General features: G+C 44.6%; 3 protein-coding genes across 6 annotated transcripts in view; 2 read left to right on the plus strand and 1 right to left on the minus strand.

Moving 5' to 3' along the window:
• Nucleotides 1–39: 39 nt before the first annotated feature.
• Nucleotides 40–12015, plus strand: KBTBD4 (kelch repeat and BTB domain containing 4). The gene is made up of 4 exons (XM_035114148.2): nt 40–198; nt 1819–2460; nt 8549–8655; nt 11155–12015. Exons 1-4 carry the CDS (start codon nt 180–182, stop codon nt 12013–12015), a joined length of 1629 nt encoding a protein of 542 aa, XP_034970039.1. The 5' UTR covers nt 40–179.
• Nucleotides 11126–17056, minus strand: PTPMT1 (protein tyrosine phosphatase mitochondrial 1). Its single transcript, XM_035114260.2, has 4 exons — nt 16727–17056; nt 14747–14827; nt 13878–14069; nt 11126–13132 (listed from the first exon to the last, which is right to left on the minus strand). Exons 1-4 carry the CDS (start codon nt 16943–16945, stop codon nt 12917–12919), a joined length of 708 nt encoding a protein of 235 aa, XP_034970151.1. The 5' UTR covers nt 16946–17056; the 3' UTR covers nt 11126–12916.
• Nucleotides 17057–17131: 75 nt separating this feature from the next.
• The window catches only part of CELF1 (CUGBP Elav-like family member 1), a 38944-nt gene continuing 38728 nt past the window's right edge, over nt 17132–17347 (plus strand). For 3 of the 4 annotated variants that reach the window (XM_060274186.1, XM_060274192.1, XM_060274187.1), the window contains exon 1: nt 17132–17331. The gene's annotated coding sequence lies outside the window, so the exon portion shown is untranslated. The remainder of the gene's footprint in view (nt 17332–17347) is intronic. The other variant, XM_060274198.1, reaches the window with a different exon arrangement.

Genomic DNA, 17347 nt, shown 5'->3' on the forward strand with positions numbered 1-17347 from the left:
CCACCGGAAAACCAATCCGCGCGAGGGGGCGGGACGAAATGATCCGGAAATCAGAGGCGCGCGCGCGGACCGGGTGATTGGCCAGCTTCCGGGAGCGGTTGAAAGAGCGGCGTCGGAAAGTGCAGCCCCTTCTGGTGTCCCCCTGTGCCATTCCCGGTGCGAAGTTCCGAGCCGGCGGGATGAAGGGAGGAGCCTCAAGTAAGAGCTGCTGCCCGCTGAGCGAGGCCGGGGCGCTTCTCTCCTCGGGGCTCAGCCCTGCCCGTTGCGGGGGCGGGAAGGTTCGGTTGCCGTCCGCCAGGGGGTGGGGCAGCGCACACGGACGCCGGGAGGGGCCGGAGCCGGAGCCGCCTTCCAACGAGGCGCTTCAGGGCCCGGCTCGAGAGCGATAGGCCCTTCGCGCCCGGGCCCCGTGAAGGGTTGAGCTCGCTCGGGAGCTCGGCGCCGGCCAACTCGGTGCAGAATCGCCCTGGATCTCTGTTCAAGTTCTGTTCGCACCAGTGTCACGATGTTGGGACTGGGCGCCTCCGCTCAGTGAGCAAAAGCATCGAGAGACTGTTTCCAGATACCATCCCTGGAAGCTCATGGAGCCCTAGCTGCTTTAAAGCAGATGCCGAAACAACCGCAGGCAATTTTAGACTGAGGCTGCATTGCTATAGAGCAGGCACGTCCAACAGGTAGATCATGATCTACCGGTAGATCACTGGACATCTGTGGTAGATCACTGGCTCCCCCCAAAGAAGCTCAACAACTTTGGCTCCCCTAAAAATGCTCAACATTTTAGCCATTTAGCCCCCCAAAAACAGGGCTTTCCTCCCGCCTCAGAAAAGCTCAACAACTCTGACCTGAACCCCTAAAAATGGGCCTTCCTAATAAAATCTCAGCAACTTTGATCTGAACCCCCCAAGAGGGGGTAGATCACTGCCAGTTTTTAACTCTGTGAGTAGACACAGACTGTTCGGACTTGACCACCCCTGCTATAGAGTACATTGCTTGGTCTAGGTCTCATTGAACTCTAGGCATCTCGCTTCTGAGTAGCCTCACAAAGAATCGCACTGCCTTGTTTTTGATCTGTCCAATGGTCAGCTTTCCCCTTCCATCAGCCTCCGTGGTCTTTAGGGCCTCTCTGTGCACTATAGAAACCAAAGGTACCTTTTTAAAGATGGCGTATGCACGGCAGTCAAACCCAACCCATCACAGACTTCCCGATGTCGGTGTACAACTTGTATATGTCTTTCAAAATGCACATTTGTCATTCTTCATATATTGTGCTTGTAATGCGCTCACCCTATAGGCAGAGCACAAAAGGCTTTGGAGCTTTTTAGTGTTCTGGTGATATCTGTACAGTATTTTGGGGATAGTTTTAAAAACAACATAAACTTCCTGCAATTTATGGGAACAAGGAACCCTTGTTAAGAGTAATTCTCTTCAGATTCCTTTGTTCCATTGACTCATACTGGGGTATTTTCCTAGTATGCTCCTCATACTCTACAAAGTCTTGTAATCTGTGATTACCCACCATTTAAGGATTGGTCTAACTTTTGAGTTCTTGTAAATATGGTGCACTATGTCACATACTACATTAAAGACTTGACCCTGTTATGGTGTTACTTGGATACAAAACACTGGTACGAGGAAGTAACTATTAGTGTAGGCTACTGTACACAATCTTTTGGCTGCTATTTCTACATGATAGGAAATGTGTTCCTTATCTGTAGCATTTCTTTTTCCTTTCCTTTTTTAGATTTGTTTGCTTTAGTTGAGATATCAGTACAGCACAAGTCTGCGATAAAAGAATCTCCAATGTCTGTTGTATTTCAGATTACTGGAGGTCAGATCTAAGCGGCAACATGGACTCACTGGACGAGACTGGAGGTTCCTCAACAGAGGAAACTGGAAATTCCTTAACTGAGAACTACTTTGTAAATTACACTTTCACTGACCGTTCTCATTCAGGCCGTGTGGCCCAAGGAATTATGAAGTTGTGCTTAGAGGATGAGCTCTTTGCCGATGTCACCATCTCTGTAGAAGGCAAAGAATTCCAACTGCACCGGCTAGTTCTCTCAGCTCAGAGCTGCTTCTTTCGTTCAATGTTCACTTCCAATCTGAAGGAGGCACATAACCGGGTGATTGAGTTACAAGATGTTAGTGAGAGTGTCTTTCAGCTCCTTGTGGACTACATTTATTATGGAACTGTAAAGTTGAGGGCAGAAGATTTGCAGGAGACTTACGAAGTAGCAGATATGTACCAACTAACCGCCCTCTTTGAGGAATGTTCCCGTTTCTTGGCTCGAACAGTGCAAATGAAAAACTGTTTGCAAATTATGTGGTTGGCTGATCAGCACAGTGATGTGGAGCTCTATACGGCTGCCAAGCACTGTGCCAAGTCATACTTATCACAACTTCAAGAAACTGAGGAGTTTCTGCACCTTCCTCTCCGCCTCCTGACAGATATTGTCTCAGGTAAGTAGAATGGTTACTGAGACTTGTGGTTACTAAGGCCTTTCTGAGAGATTTGGATTAGACCCACGGCATTTCAGTTTCAGACCTAGTTTTGAGTCAGATGCCTTTGATTGCCCTGGTACATGGCTCTAAAGCGGAAAAGAGGAGCACCTTCCTGTTGAATCTGCTGCACCTCTCAGAGGCTTTTGGTTCAATAACTTGTGGTATTCCAGGTTATTTAGTGAAGATGAGGCTTGGAAGCACTTTTTAAACAGATTCTAGTCTTTCCTGGAGTAACAATTCTTTAAGGTGGTACTGGGTGCCGCAGCCTCATCTCTTTTGCTTATGAAGTTCCACTGGGCTATGTTCTGTTCCCCCCTTCCCCAATTGTAATTCGTTTTAAACATTTCTATTCCCATGTTGTTTAGTATCTACATGAAACTACTAGGAGTGGTGATAGGGAGATTTGGAGGTCTATGCAATCAGTGTGCAGATTACATCCTACTTACTCCTCACATTCCAGGGAAACTAGCAGTTTTAATAGAAATCATTAATAGAAATGGGCTGGATGGCAGCTAGTAAATTGAAGTTTCATCTAAATAATAGTAGTATATCCAACCTAGAACTAGGCAGTATCCACCAAAGTAGAACCACTAGTGATCTTAAAACCCTATATGGTTTGGCAACAGGATAAATTCCTCCTGCATTAGCTTACCCATGCACTCAAATGCTCTGCAGAGGCTTTTTGTTTCTGCATTCATTTGGTTGGAATGAAGGGGAAGGTTTTTTGTTGGAACTCCCTGCCTAAGGATGTTGATATTGTCGTCTCCTTGACCATCTGCTGCAGTGCAAAGCTCTTTCCATTTAAGAGGGCTTTTGGCCTTTAGTAGCTGGACTATACTACTATACTACTGGTATGTAATCTTTCTGTCTCATATAATTGCTTTATTGGCTGTCTTGTTATTTTTGTTGGACTTCGTTGTAGTTTATGGGTTATCTGCCTGTGGGGGTTAGCAGAGTTCTAGGCATTGACTTCTGTTGGTTCAAGCAGGGCAAACCCATAATCACCAATGCCAAGCAAGCATCTTGCTGTGAAGCCACTAGGCCTAGAATGCAAGATTGCTTGCTATGTCTCGCCTATCATATTTACACTTTCAGAAACCCCACAGCAGCGAGGTTATGAAAGCTGTTTATAACACACAGCTCTAATTACCCCTCCCATCAATCTTTGGATTAAGACCTAGCAACTCTGATTGGTGGTTGTGTACTTTTCTGCTGTGAGGAGAAAACGGACCCTTAGAGCTCTGCTCTGTTATCCTCTTCTTGAGGGAGCTCTTTTTTCAGTCTGCTATCTCTAGGAATAGCAGAAATCCATTTTGCTTGCTGTTGAAAGAACCACCTACATCTTGATTCATGTTACCTAGGAGTATGTTTTGATAAGCTGTAAAATGTAGTTCAAAGTGTTTTCTAGCTGTTTAAGAGGTTTTGGTACAGTCAAGCAATATATTACATTTTGTCAAAATAAAATAGCTCCTTCTGGAGATAGATTTCACAGTAGCCATGTGTTCTTCAATAATGCTGTATACTGTTAAATCTCAAATTCTTAAGTTTAATGTGTTCAACCCAGATAACCACAAATACCTTTTTGTTACAAATGTTACAAAAATATTTCACTTCATGCATCTAATACACAGCTCTTAAGAAGTAAGGGTGTACCCCTTTTCTTCTGCTCTTTATTTTTACTATCGCAAAATTGTTCTGTAGGAAGCATTTGTGGACAGAATGCAGTGAACTTGTTCTGTCAGCGCAAGAATTTCTGCTTGTGCAACAGAATTCTCCTCTCCCCCATGCGTACCCTGCACCCTCCCCAAATCAGCTGCAGAGGGCTAGAGAAAAACCCAGAACAGATTTAGGGGGCACACAGTGGACGTTCCATTGCACAAGTGGAATTCCTAGCACTGACAAAACAAGTTACTTGCATCCTGCCCTTTTTTTTTCTTCCTTTTTTTGTCAGGCCTGTGGAAACATGTCAGGGGGAGCCAACATTACCTAATATGTTTGGCTGGGGGAGGGCGAATTGTATGCAGCTCAGGGCGGTCATGCAAGAAGACAAATCATATGTCAAGATATCTTTGTGAGGAATTGAATAAATATGAAATTTGTTAATCGCAGCTCTGGTAGAATTAGCATTGAAAGGGAAATCCCCAGATCCACCAATAGTTAGGATAAATGTCCAGTTTCCTATGGCAACCACTTCTGGCTCTCTTGTCATTTAAAGGTCCAACCACCTCCTATCTGGTTTTCTGCTATTAATGTCGTTACAGAACTTCTTGCTGTTGGTATTTCTTTTTAGCAATGTGCTCCTCAAATTCTCCCCCCCCCCCAATCACTTTTCGTCCACTTGCATTTCTTTTGCCGAAGTTTGTGTTCCTTTTTGCTCTCCTAATTTGAACAAGGCTTCCATTTTATAACACTTGCATGTTAACCAAGTGGGCATCCTCTTGGCTCTGGTGGGACCTTTCTTAATCTGAGCATCTAATATTGTGATTTTAAAAAACTCCCAAGGAGTAGCATCCTCCTTTCCATGGCAGCAAAGGAGCCGTCATCCTTGGAGCGTGACAAGAGCTATCATGTTCCTGAAGGCCTTGTCCACCAAACTCTCTTCCTCTCTCAGCTTCTCTTGGTCAGCCACTTTGGCCCCAAGGGAATGAATCTGTTCCCTGAGAGCTGGGAGCTCATTGCATCAAGGACAAACCCATTTTTTTCCACCACATAGATCAGGGGTCAGCAAAAATTTTCAGCAGGGGGCCGGTCCACTATCCCTCAGACCTTGTGGGGAGGGGTGGACTATATTTTGAGAAAAAATATGAACGAATTCCTATGCCCCACAAATAACTCAGAGATGCATTTTAAATAAAAGGACACATTCTACTCATGTAAAAACACGCTGATTCCTGGGAATTTGTTAGGTCAGAGGGTGGAGGAACAGTGTGCTGAAGAACCTAGAAGGGACTGGACATTACTTCCTGAATAATTACGTACCAGACTGAAATTGATTTAGAGACAGAAGGCCTCTTGACATACAACTCAAATATTCTATGCAACTATCACTTCCGGTCTGGCAGCCATTGGCATCGGCGGGGGATTTTTGATCTCCGAAAGTCCCCAGCGACCCAGAGGAGGGGGGAGGTCGCGCGGGCACCGCGACCCCCCGGAGAACCCCCGGATTGAGCTTTCCGGGTGTGTGGGACCCAGCTGAGCCCCGTAAGTCCCGTTTCGCCACCCGGATTGCGCCTCTTGAGGTGCGCCGAGAGCCGGTTGAGCGGGATGGAGCCTTGGGAAGTCTGCTACCTCTGGAACGCGAAGCTCCATGCCGAAGCCACTTTGAGCGCCAGATGCCCCCGTTTTGATTAAAGATTGGACTTGTAAGTAAAATTTCTTTGGAAAAAAAATTAGAGAAGATTTGGTCCGGGGAAGGGAATTTAAAAAGGAAACGGAGGTCGTTCCCCCCCCCCTTATTGAGATAAGAGAGCAGCCACCAGACCTGCAGCCGCAACGCTGGAACGGACTGGAAAATCCGCTAAAAAATTTAAGTTGGACCCCCTCCCGGTGGAGCAGAGCCAAGGGAGGGAGAGGAAATCTCTATTTTGGATCTCTGCATAACTTTTATGAAGTTCTGGAACAAGCCCTTCTAAACCGAGGGCGAGACCCTGGGAACAAAGACCAGTCGCCATTGTGATTTCACCGGTAAGGAACTTTGTATTAAAAAGGAACTCTTGGTTTAATAAGTCGGGTACGGATTTAACAAGATTTTGCGAAGTAAATGAATTTAAACAGAGGACTGTGAAATTGCGTTGTTGAAAAGAATTGGATAAAGGGACTAAAGTAAATCTGGGAAGTAACTGTGCACCATCTTTGGGAAAATAACATGCACCTGCCATTGTAATATGAGAACACAATAGAATCGAATAGACAAAACAATGAGTCTCCAGCTGGACAAGGACAAAATGAAACTTTTGCTACAACTTGTATACGAACTAAGAGAGGATGTGTATGAATACACGAAACAGATACAAAATCTTAAAGAGGAGATACAACTGTTTCCCTTAAAGGATACGTTAGACTTACAGGAAGAAAACAAAGAAGAGCCGAAAACAGAGGAACCCGAGCAACCTGTGAGAGAGGCTGCAAAGGACATGGACTCTACTCAGACGGCATTAGCCCAAGAGACCCAGAATGCTGGACTCTCAGTGAGAGAGGGAGCCCAGAATCTGGGCTTGGATAACCAGAGAAAGTTTGTAAATCTGATCGAGTGGTGGCTTTGGGGGGGTAAAGAGGTGATAGGGAGGAAAGAGAGCTGGAGAAAGAGATTGGATCAACACAAAGAGGAGTGGAGAGAGGGAGGGGGCATGGTGTGGGTAAGAGATGGAGTGGGGTGAAAAAATAATGAATTTTTAATATGGGACGGATTAAATGGTTGGAAACTGGATTGTTGCAAGGAACTGGTCGAGGTTTACAGGGAATTGCCTATTAGGGGAAGAAGGGGGAGACAGAGAAAGTAACTGAGAAATTTTGTGTGTTTTTCTTTTTTTCCTTTGAAAGTAATCAATGGGGAATATTTTTTAGGGGAAAGTATAGGCTAAGGGGTTTAGTTTAGATATTTGATTAAGTATTATTGAGGGAATATTGTAAGAATGGGAATATAAATGATTATATGATGAATTAGATTATTGATATAAGATTAATTTGAAAGCAAGGAAACTGCTAAAGTTGGGTTTAAAATGAACTCGGTAAGGGAGGAACGGGGAGGTCACAGATATGTTAAGCAATATTAGATGTAAACAAAGAATCTTGTATGGTTTTTTTTCTTTTTTACTGTGTTTTTCTTTTTAGTATTTTTCCATTTTTTCTTTTTTTCTCTTTCTTTTTTCTTTTATGTGGTTGTGCCTTTTTTGTATCGTATTTAGGATATTGCACGATGTGATGATTTGGAAAATGTATAAGCTGAAAATTCAATAAAAATTATATTAAAAAAAAACAAATATTCTATGCAACTATGTACTCCAGGTGGTTTTTAATACTCAGTTACAAAGGTCATCATCAGTTATGATTTGTAACATGATAGTTATATTACAAAGTTTATTAAAAATTTGAACTGAGACAATACATTGCTTAGTCTTAAATATTTATTTATTCAATTTATATCCCATCCTTCCTCCCAAAAAAGCCCAGGATGGCACATGATGTATGTAGTTCTGGCATTAGCAACAGCTAATGCCAGAACTCCGAGCTACAGGAAACTCAGAAAAAAGCAAGCTTAATGGCCAGTATTAGTACTGAATAAAGTTTAAGATTTATCTGTTGTTTGGCCTACTGACCCACTTTTTCAACTGAAATCCCTATTAACTTCTGCTGGTTTCTACAGCCACTGATCTTATTACTTGTAATGGGATTAACCAAGAACCAGCTTTCCCACAGAAGCAAAGGCCTGCTAGAGCAGGAAGCGGGGTACTTAATTGAATCAGGCAGTGGAGCTGTATTTGACTGGACGTACACCATTGTATTGAAAGCACTGAATATTTAAAATTATTTCCAATATCCCTGAGCAATGCAGTAGCTTAAAACATGTCAGGATTTGGAACGTGGTTAAAAGTTTCTTTGTACGCAATACCGTCATCAAAAAATATACTAAATGTTCTGGTGAATAGCTTTTCTGAAATGACAACAAAAATCATGTCTTTTGCAGCATCACTTCTTAAATGTGAGACATATGACAAGAAATTTTTTTTAAAAAAAAATCCCAAAATTAAGCAGGACAAAATGAAGGCCTAGCTGTTTAACTGTGGCAAGCAGAGAATGTAGTCTGGTCCTATTAATAATGTTGAGGCTATGTTTACCAGTTAACAAATTCATTAAGCGGATAGCCTTGGGCAGGAAATATGTTTGCTGCTTCTGTAGAATAGGAATGCTAACATGCAAAGGCTCCTGCTCTTGTTTATACCAGCTAAACCTGGTATGTATTGGGGGGAAAGAGAATACTGTACTTGCTATGCCCATGGCATGAAAATTTTATAGTTTAAACATGTTTTTTTTATTTGCAACCATACAGATGGGGTTCCATGTTCACAGAATCCAGCAGCTGCCATAGAAACCTGGATTGGCTTCAATAAAGAAGAGCGTGCAGGTTTCTCAGAGATACTGCGATCAAGTTTAAAGGTACATGACAAAGCAGTCTACTCAGTGCTTCAACCTGCCTCCCTTCACTGTAATCAGTGTAGAAAGGTTTCCATAGGTAGAAACGTGGGCTGCCCTTGACACTAGAGTGATGTAAGCAGTGCCAATTAGTCTGATGTGAAAATAGAATTGTATAGAATAGAACTTCAGGGTCCTCCTACCTTGGCTCCTTTTGCCAAAGCACCTTCCTGCCAAAAGACAACACAGCAGAATCAAACGTATTCCTCCTGTAGTGCTTCAAAAATGTGAAAACAGGTGGTCATTGCTGCCCTACAGATGTCAACTCAAGGGGCATTAGTGCTACCGGTAGCAGCAGTCAAAGCACTCCTGGCAGTGTGATCCAGAAGCCACATAGCACTTAGCTATGCATGTCCATATGCATCAAAACAGAGTAGTTGAGGAGACATTTTTCTTGCAAAGTGCTTGGCTAAATGTTTAGTGCTTGGCTAAAACAGAATCAGACTGTCTCAACTCTTTTGCTCATCCCAGGTCAATTCACACTAGTCTATGAACATCTAGACAGTGATGCTCCTTTTCCTTAGGACCTAGCCAAAAATGATGGTGATTAACTTCCTGAGCCCTGTGAAAAATAGAATTCCTTTGAGGAATGAATGTAGGGTGAGGGCCATTGAATCTGGATGGAAGATACAGAGTGCTTTCCAATATGACAGGGCTCTCCGCTCTGAAATCCTTACAGCAAATAATAAATAATAATAAATAAATTTTTATTTATACCCCGCCCTCCCCAGTCAAAAACCGGGCTCAGGGCGGCTGACACCAACAGAATTACAATAAAACATAAAAACAATTAATTAAAATACAGATTAAAATACAGTATTAAAATTTAAAATGCAGCCTCATTTCAAGTAGGCCATAAATCCAAGCCATGAGGGAGGAAAACACAGGGGTCAGGCTGAGTCTAACCCAAAGGCCAGGCGGAACAGCTCTGTCTTGCAGGCCCTGCGGAAAGATGACAAATCCCGCAGGGCCCTGGTCTCCTGGGAAAGAGCGTTCCACCAGGTTGGGGCCAGTACTGAAAAGGCCCTGGCTCTAGTAGAGGCCAATCTAGCCATCTTATGACTCGGGATCTCCAGAATATTATTATTTGTGGACCTTAAGGCCCTCCGTGGGGCATACCAAAGGCAATAACTACCAAGAAAATCACCTTATGTCTCAGAGACATTTAAGGTTATGGCTATAAAGACTTGAAATGTGATTTTGCTAGGGCTAAAAAAACTTGTTTAGGTTCCAGGTGGAAAAGCGATATACCAGGGGAAGTTTCAAGTAACTCCTTATAACACAAGGATGTGAGGATATGCAACCCTTGCACCCCTGAGACAGAAGAGAGAGCTGCCCCTTGCTTTTTGGAGTATTATGTGTCAATCCAGACCATCCCAGAGGAAAGTGAACACCCACTTTGATGTTTACATGCAATGTGTCCTCATCTTTTCCTACACCACCTCACAAAGGCCTTCCACATTATCTCACAGGTGCAATGTGCACAAATTTTATATTACTGTAGTTTAGAAAGGTAATGACTGCTCTGTGGTCAGAGTCTTTATGTTCTAGACCCCTCCTCTTTCAGTTGTTGAACAGGAAGGTACAAGGTCTGGGTGGAGAAAGTGTCCTTGGGATCTCTCTTCTACCAAAAGGATCCCAGTCCCATCAGATTGGAAAACCAAGCCATGCTGGACCAGAAGGGAGACACAAACAATTTCACCCCCTCTGCAAATAACCTTTTGGATCGGACATCCCCAAACTGCGGCCCTCCATATGTTTTGGCCTACAATTCCCATGATCCCTAGTTATCAGAACCAGTGGTCGGGGATGATGGGAATTGTAGTCCAAAACATCTGGAGGGCCGAAGTTTGGGGATGCCTGCTTTAGGTCATGGTTGTGGGTGGAAATGTTTATAACCTGCTCACCTTGGAAGTTGGCTGAGGACACAAACAGATTATCTATATATGGATACCCTTCTCAGCTGCTGGAAAAGACTCAATTGAAATGCTAGTTTAAACTTGCTAGCCTCATAATTCAGTAACTGAACATGTGTTTCTTAACTGTTTATCTAGTTTTCATCTTGCCCGTAATATAGGAAGTTGTCTATAATGATTGACAGCAAGTCTCGAAAATTTCAGACAAAAGTCTTTTCCAGCTCTACTTGGGGATGTTAGGGATTGAACCAGAGGCTTTCTGCCAGCCAAGCATTGGCCTGGAAAGCTATATACATTATGGTTATAAAGTGCAATGAAAAAAAATAAAAGGGTCACAAGAGACTTCAGTCCCAGCATGTCGGCTATCAGTGGCCTAATATATTGTGGTAATTGTGGACTAGTTTACTTAATAATTTGAGCTGTGAAACCCCAAGCTAATTTGCTGTAGGTATTTCTTTGCACCTATCATTGGCATGCCTCCTCTTGACTGAATTTCTGCACATAGACCTATGCACAACTTTTAATGAAATTTTGTTTTATTGTTTAGGAAATTGGAGAGAACGTTCATATCTACCTGATTGGAAAGGAGTCATCCCGTACACATTCCCTTGCTGTCTCACTGCATTGTGCAGATGATGACTCCATCAGTGTTAGTGGTCAGAACAGTTTGTGTCACCAAATCACTGCCGCTTGCAAGCATGGTAGTGACCTCTATGTTGTTGGAGGATCCATTCCACGACGCATGTGGAAATGCAACAACACCACGATAGACTGGGAATGGTGTGCCCCCCTGCCCCGTGACAGGCTACAACACACTCTGGTTTCTGTGCCCAGCAAGGATGCGATCTATTCACTGGGGGGCAAGACACTGCAGGATATCCTCTCAAATGCCATCATATACTACAGAGTAAGAGACAATGTATGGACAGAGACTAGCCAGCTGGAAGTTGCAGTGTCTGGGGCTACGGGTGTAAATCTCAACGGTGTCATTTATTTGTTAGGCGGGGAGGAGAATGACCTTGATTTCTTTACCAAGCCCTCTCGGCTTATCCAGTGTTATGATACAAATACAGAGAAGTGTCATGTAAAGCCTTACGTGTTACCCTTTGCAGGGCGCATGCATGCTGCTGTGCACAAGGACCTGGTGTTCATTGTAGCCGAGGGGGATTCGCTGCTGTGCTATAACCCTCTGTTGGATAGCTTCACGCGGCTCTGCTTGCCAGATGCCTGGAGCTCAGTACCATCTCTTTGGAAAATTGCTAGTTGTAATGGCAACATCTACATCTTCCGGGATCGTTACAAAAAGGGAGATGCCAACACCTTCAAACTCAATCCAGCCACTTCTGTGGTGACTGTCAGCAGTGGCCTCAAGGTGCTACTCACAAATTTGCAGTTTGTGTTGGCATGAAGGAAGAAAGGTGCAGTGCCAGAACAATACATTCCTTTAAACAGCTCAGAGATGTATAGACCCCATAGCTCCAGCTCCTTGAGAAAGATCACAATACTTTAGAGAGTTCCCTGCCCCACCTTTCAACTCCTGCTCACAAGCAGCAGCATTGTAGCCACACGTAGGTGGCATCTGTGTTCTGTCTGGATTACTGCTATCACTGTGGTCTCCTGCTGGTTAGCTTCTTGTGTCTCAGAACCCCACAGCTAAGAGGCTTCTTGGGTCTAAACCCTTTACCAACAAGCCCTATGCAAAATAGATGAAGTATTTCTACAGTCTTAGTTGCAGGCTATCTACTGCAGCAATCTGTCACGGTACAGAACATCCCTTAGAGCTGCAGCTAGCAGATAAAAGGCTTCCTCCCTTATTAGGGCTATGAAGGACAAATTTAGCTAGAGGTACTGAAAGTAACATCAGCAATGCATTGGATATGATTGAACTTGGAATAAAGGAGGCAGCTATCCCCGACTGTGTTACTACCTGGCAAAAAAACGGAAAGCTTAGACCCTTGCCCTCATATTTAGAGGGCTCATTCTGTGACATACGGGGGTGGGGGGGAGAACATGTTAAAAGAGGAGAATCATGTCAAGCCTATTTGTTGATACTGTAAGATCCTTGGGGTGCAAGTCTCAATAAAGGCCTTCCGGAACAACTCGTTTATAATTGCTTGTATTCGAGAGGGAGCAGTGCTGACAGTGGTCCCATGCTGGTGCACTGAGATAAGTAATAATAGAGACCAGCAGTAGAGGCAAACCATGTTCACCTAGCACTGATAAAGCTGGAAGCTACCAGATCTCCTTTGCTCTCATGCTTCAAGAAACTTTGTGGTAGCTGAGACAACAGTCTACCCCTAAACAATACGTTAGGAACCAGGTGTTTTCAGCGGACGGTTCTGCACGTTGTGTGATGGCTTGTTCTTTCTTTGCTGAATCTTTGGTGGCTCTTGCTGTGCAGGAGTTCCAACTGCTACACACGTATGAAAGTCCTCCAGCAACTTCATTTGCTTTTCACGTATGATTATATGAGGACGTATCTTAAGAATGGTGGCTATTGCTTGTTGAGGGGTACAGTGGTGGAGCTGCAAAGGCAGAAAATCCAAATGAAAAATTATCTAAGGTGGGAACTAACTAGCTTAAGCAATGGAATGGGAAAACAGACAGTGAGAAAGGGAAGTTCAAAAACAATACCCTCAACAAATCCCAAATATTTGTTGTCATTTGTGAGTCTGTCGGCTAAAATCTGCCTTGTCGGATCCTAGCAGATTACTCAACAACTGTTATACTTAACCATCTCTTTTTTGCTCCTGCTGGAGGAAGAATGACTTCTGCATTGCTTTCCATTCAATCTCAAAGCATAATTGATTATATTTGGGCTATATGCTCTAAGTATCACAGCATGATGAATGGATACAAGCCTAGACAAAGATCTTATTTTCAAAACTAAATGATGTACAACTGGTAAGGAAAAAAATACACTAATAGTAGTCTATCTAATATCCTACACATTTTCTCCCCACTTTCCAGGCAGCAAGGGGCTTGCAAGTGCAAGCATTTTTCATTCATACTGCCAACTTTAATACAGAAGTGGAAATGACTCCCAAGTCCGTCCCAGACACAAGAAAGCTGACAGTCATACTAATTTTCTCTCCCAATGAGTACTAAATGAAGTGCTATACCCTAATTAAAGCAAATAAATTAAGACCATGTTGGAAGCAGAGTAGCAGTCCTGGGAAGAGTTTCACTTCTCTTATTCTTATTTAACAGAAGCAGTTTGTGTACAATTGATCAATTACCACTTTCTCGGTGTATTGGAAGCTTTCTTACCTGAATTAAATATGCAGCAACCATAGTGGCACTACGAAAGCGGCCAGCTTTGCAGTGCACATATACTGAGTTCCCAGATGCACGGTGCTTCATCACAAACTCAACACCTTTATGCAGGTTTTCCAATGATGGGACTCCAGTCAAATCAACAGTACTAAGGCGCAACTGTTCTACACCCATTTCCGCCCATTCCTGCAATTAACCCAGAAAACACAGAATCATCCATTTGGAAAAGAGAAGCAATGACCACTGTCACCTTTTCATTGGGCACACTGAAAGTCAAGGGAAAGATGCCGCAATTAAAAGTTGCTAATTTGGGCTGCAGTTATCTTCTGAACCCTATTGAACTCAATGGGACTTACTTCTGAGTAGACACACATACAATTGCACTGTTAAAAGTTAACGAGGGAAGCTGAAAAGACGACTGCAAAAACAGGGCTAAGAAAATAATGCGGGAGACAAAACTCTAAAGTTGGGTAGCAGTACAGTGAGGGTAACTAAGTGGGGAAAGGGGGAAATTTATCTGAGTATAATTCCCACTGACCTCTGCATTTATTAAGAAGTATGAACAATTATGTTCAACATGCCTTTTCACCAAGTAAACATGCACATAACTGCAGTCCAAGTCAAGACGTTTCAGTGAAAACATGGCCTGAGGCTTGCGCATCATGGGAGGCCAGTTTGGTGCTAATGCTAACAGCTTCTGTGTAAACATGCACAGATCTGGCAGCATAACATGCAGTTCTGATTCAGTAAGATTTTGGGCTGTCCAGCATTCTATACTGATGTTTAAATATTCCCTTCTGAGGGAGCTTGTCAGTTGGGTTTCCTCTTTTCTTGGACACAATGGAGTTTGTGGGGGGACTCACCTCAGAAGAATAACACAGGAAGCGAGTCTCATACTCTTCGTTCATGGTGACCACTCCTCGGACATTCTGCTCCTCTACCAACTGCAGGAAGAACAGACAACTCAGCCCAGGTCTCAATATATTTCAGTATCTAGCCCATCCTCCCCTTGAGTGAATGGTTCTCATTCAATATGTGCCATAAACAGAAACTTGCAGACAGAAGGCCATAGAAGCAGGTAAGCACTCCCTTTTTTAACCACTTTTGGTGGAATCTAATTTGTTACTCTGATTTTAACTTATGCTTTAGTTTTGTCAATATGTTCTGCTGCCATTTTAGCTATAATTTCTTTATATTTTATTCTGTTCACTATTGTTCAGTTTTATTTTGTATAGTGTTTTATACATTTATTCTGGAAACTGCTGTGTGATTACGATACAATGAATAGCAGTCTATTATTATTATTAAATTTATATACTGCTTAATGCCAAGATGGCTTCTGAGTAGTTTACACAAATATAAAAACCAAATGAACAACATTGTTAAAATACACAACAAAACAATTCCATTAAAGCAATAAAATATAATCATCCACAATGATTCAAATATGCAATCAAACAATTTCAAACAGCACAGCAATTAAAACAGATGCATCTTCTAAAAAAGCAAGTAGAATGTCACTACAGATAGGGGCCTCTTGTATTGCTGCAAGGTATGGTACATGCCTCAGCACTGGTGCCAGCAGTTAAAAAGCCCATCTCTGCATCATCACAAGCTAACAATCATCAGGTTGTGACAGGATTAACTGGGATCTTAATGCTTTTACCTGGCAATGGAGCAGAGGTCAATCAGGTAACCCAGTTCAGGGTTGTTTAGAGCTTTATATATATCTATCAATCTATCAATCAAAGAACTAAAATGGCTTGGTGGCCAATAGGCAGGAGTGTTGATCCCTTCACAGTTGGCATGAGGTGTATCCAATATAGGGCATTACTTGCCACCTGGACCTCAACATTCTATACCAGCTGCAGCTTCCAGAGCAGCTGTCAGAAAACTTCACAGTGCATTATAGTAGTCTAAACAGGAGGTTACCAGTGCATCTATCACAGTGGCCAAACTACGTTGTCCAGACTCCAGGAAAGTTGACTAGGTACTCTTCACCAGCGAAGACCCTCAGTGATATTCTCTGAGATCCATCATGCAAGCTGGAGCAGAACCACCACAGAACAGTCTATAAATCTGATCTATAAATCTACTGTTGCAGGTAACAAATTGATTTGTACCATTAGTGGCAAGGGATAATTTATTCCTTCTGCTCAGTGCTTCACTGCAGCGGGCCTTGGACCCAAGAGGGGCAGCTGCCCCCACTTGAGTTGCATCAAAGCTGGAGAAAGGCTTGCTCAGGAACCTTTTCAGGGCTCACTAGTCAGCCCTTCACGTGAAACAACAGAAGCCAGGATACCTTGTAGCTTGTGTGCCCCGCAAAGAATAGCCCCAGCTGTTTGCTGGGTTCGAATCAGGATGCGCTTGCAAACCTTGAACTGCTGGCAAATTTCAGCCTCCATCTCCTTCCATGTTGACAATCCTACACCGGCTACCCTCTTGTTGATGGGGTCTACCTTACGAATTTTTGCTGGTAGATCTTTCAACAGCAGAAATCAAAGAGGTAAAGGCTTGCCCATAGGATTTACCGAGCGTGTTCAGCGCAACGCTGCACGTGCCGCGTTCGAGAGTAAGCCCGCGCCGAGTTAACATAGCAGTGGGCGCAGGGCTACAGGCTGAGTTTCTAAAGGGAAGGATGCAGCTAAAGAAGCAGAAACCTCGTGCGCCGTGGGAGCTATTCCGCGGTACCTCGCAGCTCCCCGGCCGAGTGACCCGCAGAACCAGCCCTGGGGAGAAGGTGAGTAAACGGTGCCACGCGCTGAGCCGCAGCTCCCGCCCAGCAGTTGAAAGAGCACCCGCGGGTGAGACGCCTGCTCCGCCCGGCCCGGCCCTCCCGTTACCTGGCGACTCCGTCCCCGCAGAGGCAGCGCCCCCAGCAGCACGGAGCGGTCGACGCGGCTGAACCAGGGCCGCTGCGAGCCGGGCAGCCACTCCCGCACCAGCGTGTACAGCAAGGTCGGGTAGAACAGGACCCGCGCGGCTCCGGGACCCAACGTGCTCAGCACCATTGCCAGGCCGCTGGCCTCCTCGGGGCGGGCCGGGCCGTTAGGGCAGCTCATTGCGCTCGACGGAGAGGGGGCCAGGCCGCAGACATCTCGGCGGCGCTGACGAGCCCGCGCGTCCAGGCGCAGCTAGAACTGTCGCGCGGTGGGCGGGGAAGAGCAGCGAAGAGAGCAGCGAGCGTGCTCATTCGCGAACGGAGGGGCGTGCGCGCGCGTTGGAGGGGGGGGGGGACGAGTCCGCTCGTTCTCTCGCGCGCCTTTCTCTCGTTGGTGCGCCTCCTGCCCTGGGATGGTCTTTCCCGGAAGTGCCGCCATCTTGCGAAACCGGCCTGAGGCGGAGGCAGCCGAGCGGGGCGCGGGCGGATCCCCCGGGGCAGGCGCGAGGGCGGCGGCCGCCAGGAGGAGCCCGGGAAGGGCAAAGAAGGGAAGGCGCGCAGCCGACGGTGAGTCCGCTCCATC

The sequence above is a fragment of the Zootoca vivipara genome, chromosome 1, assembly GCF_963506605.1.
Source record: "Zootoca vivipara chromosome 1, rZooViv1.1, whole genome shotgun sequence".
Lineage (NCBI taxonomy): Eukaryota > Metazoa > Chordata > Lepidosauria > Squamata > Lacertidae > Zootoca > Zootoca vivipara.

Excerpts from the sequence above, each read along its gene's own strand:
- KBTBD4 (XM_035114148.2), top strand. Across the intron at positions 2,461-8,548 it reads CCTGACAGATATTGTCTCAG|ATGGGGTTCCATGTTCACAG; the intron begins GTAAGTAGAATG and ends GCAACCATACAG. Across the intron at positions 8,656-11,154 it reads TACTGCGATCAAGTTTAAAG|GAAATTGGAGAGAACGTTCA; the intron begins GTACATGACAAA and ends TTTATTGTTTAG.
- PTPMT1 (XM_035114260.2), bottom strand. The coding sequence starts at position 16,945 with ATGAGCTGCCCTAACGGCCCGGCCCGCCCCGAGGAGGCCAGCGGCCTG. Across the intron at positions 14,828-16,726 it reads TGCGGGGACGGAGTCGCCAG|TTGGTAGAGGAGCAGAATGT; the intron begins GTAACGGGAGGG and ends TTCTTCCTGCAG. Across the intron at positions 14,070-14,746 it reads TCCTGTGTTATTCTTCTGAG|GAATGGGCGGAAATGGGTGT; the intron begins GTGAGTCCCCCC and ends GGTTAATTGCAG.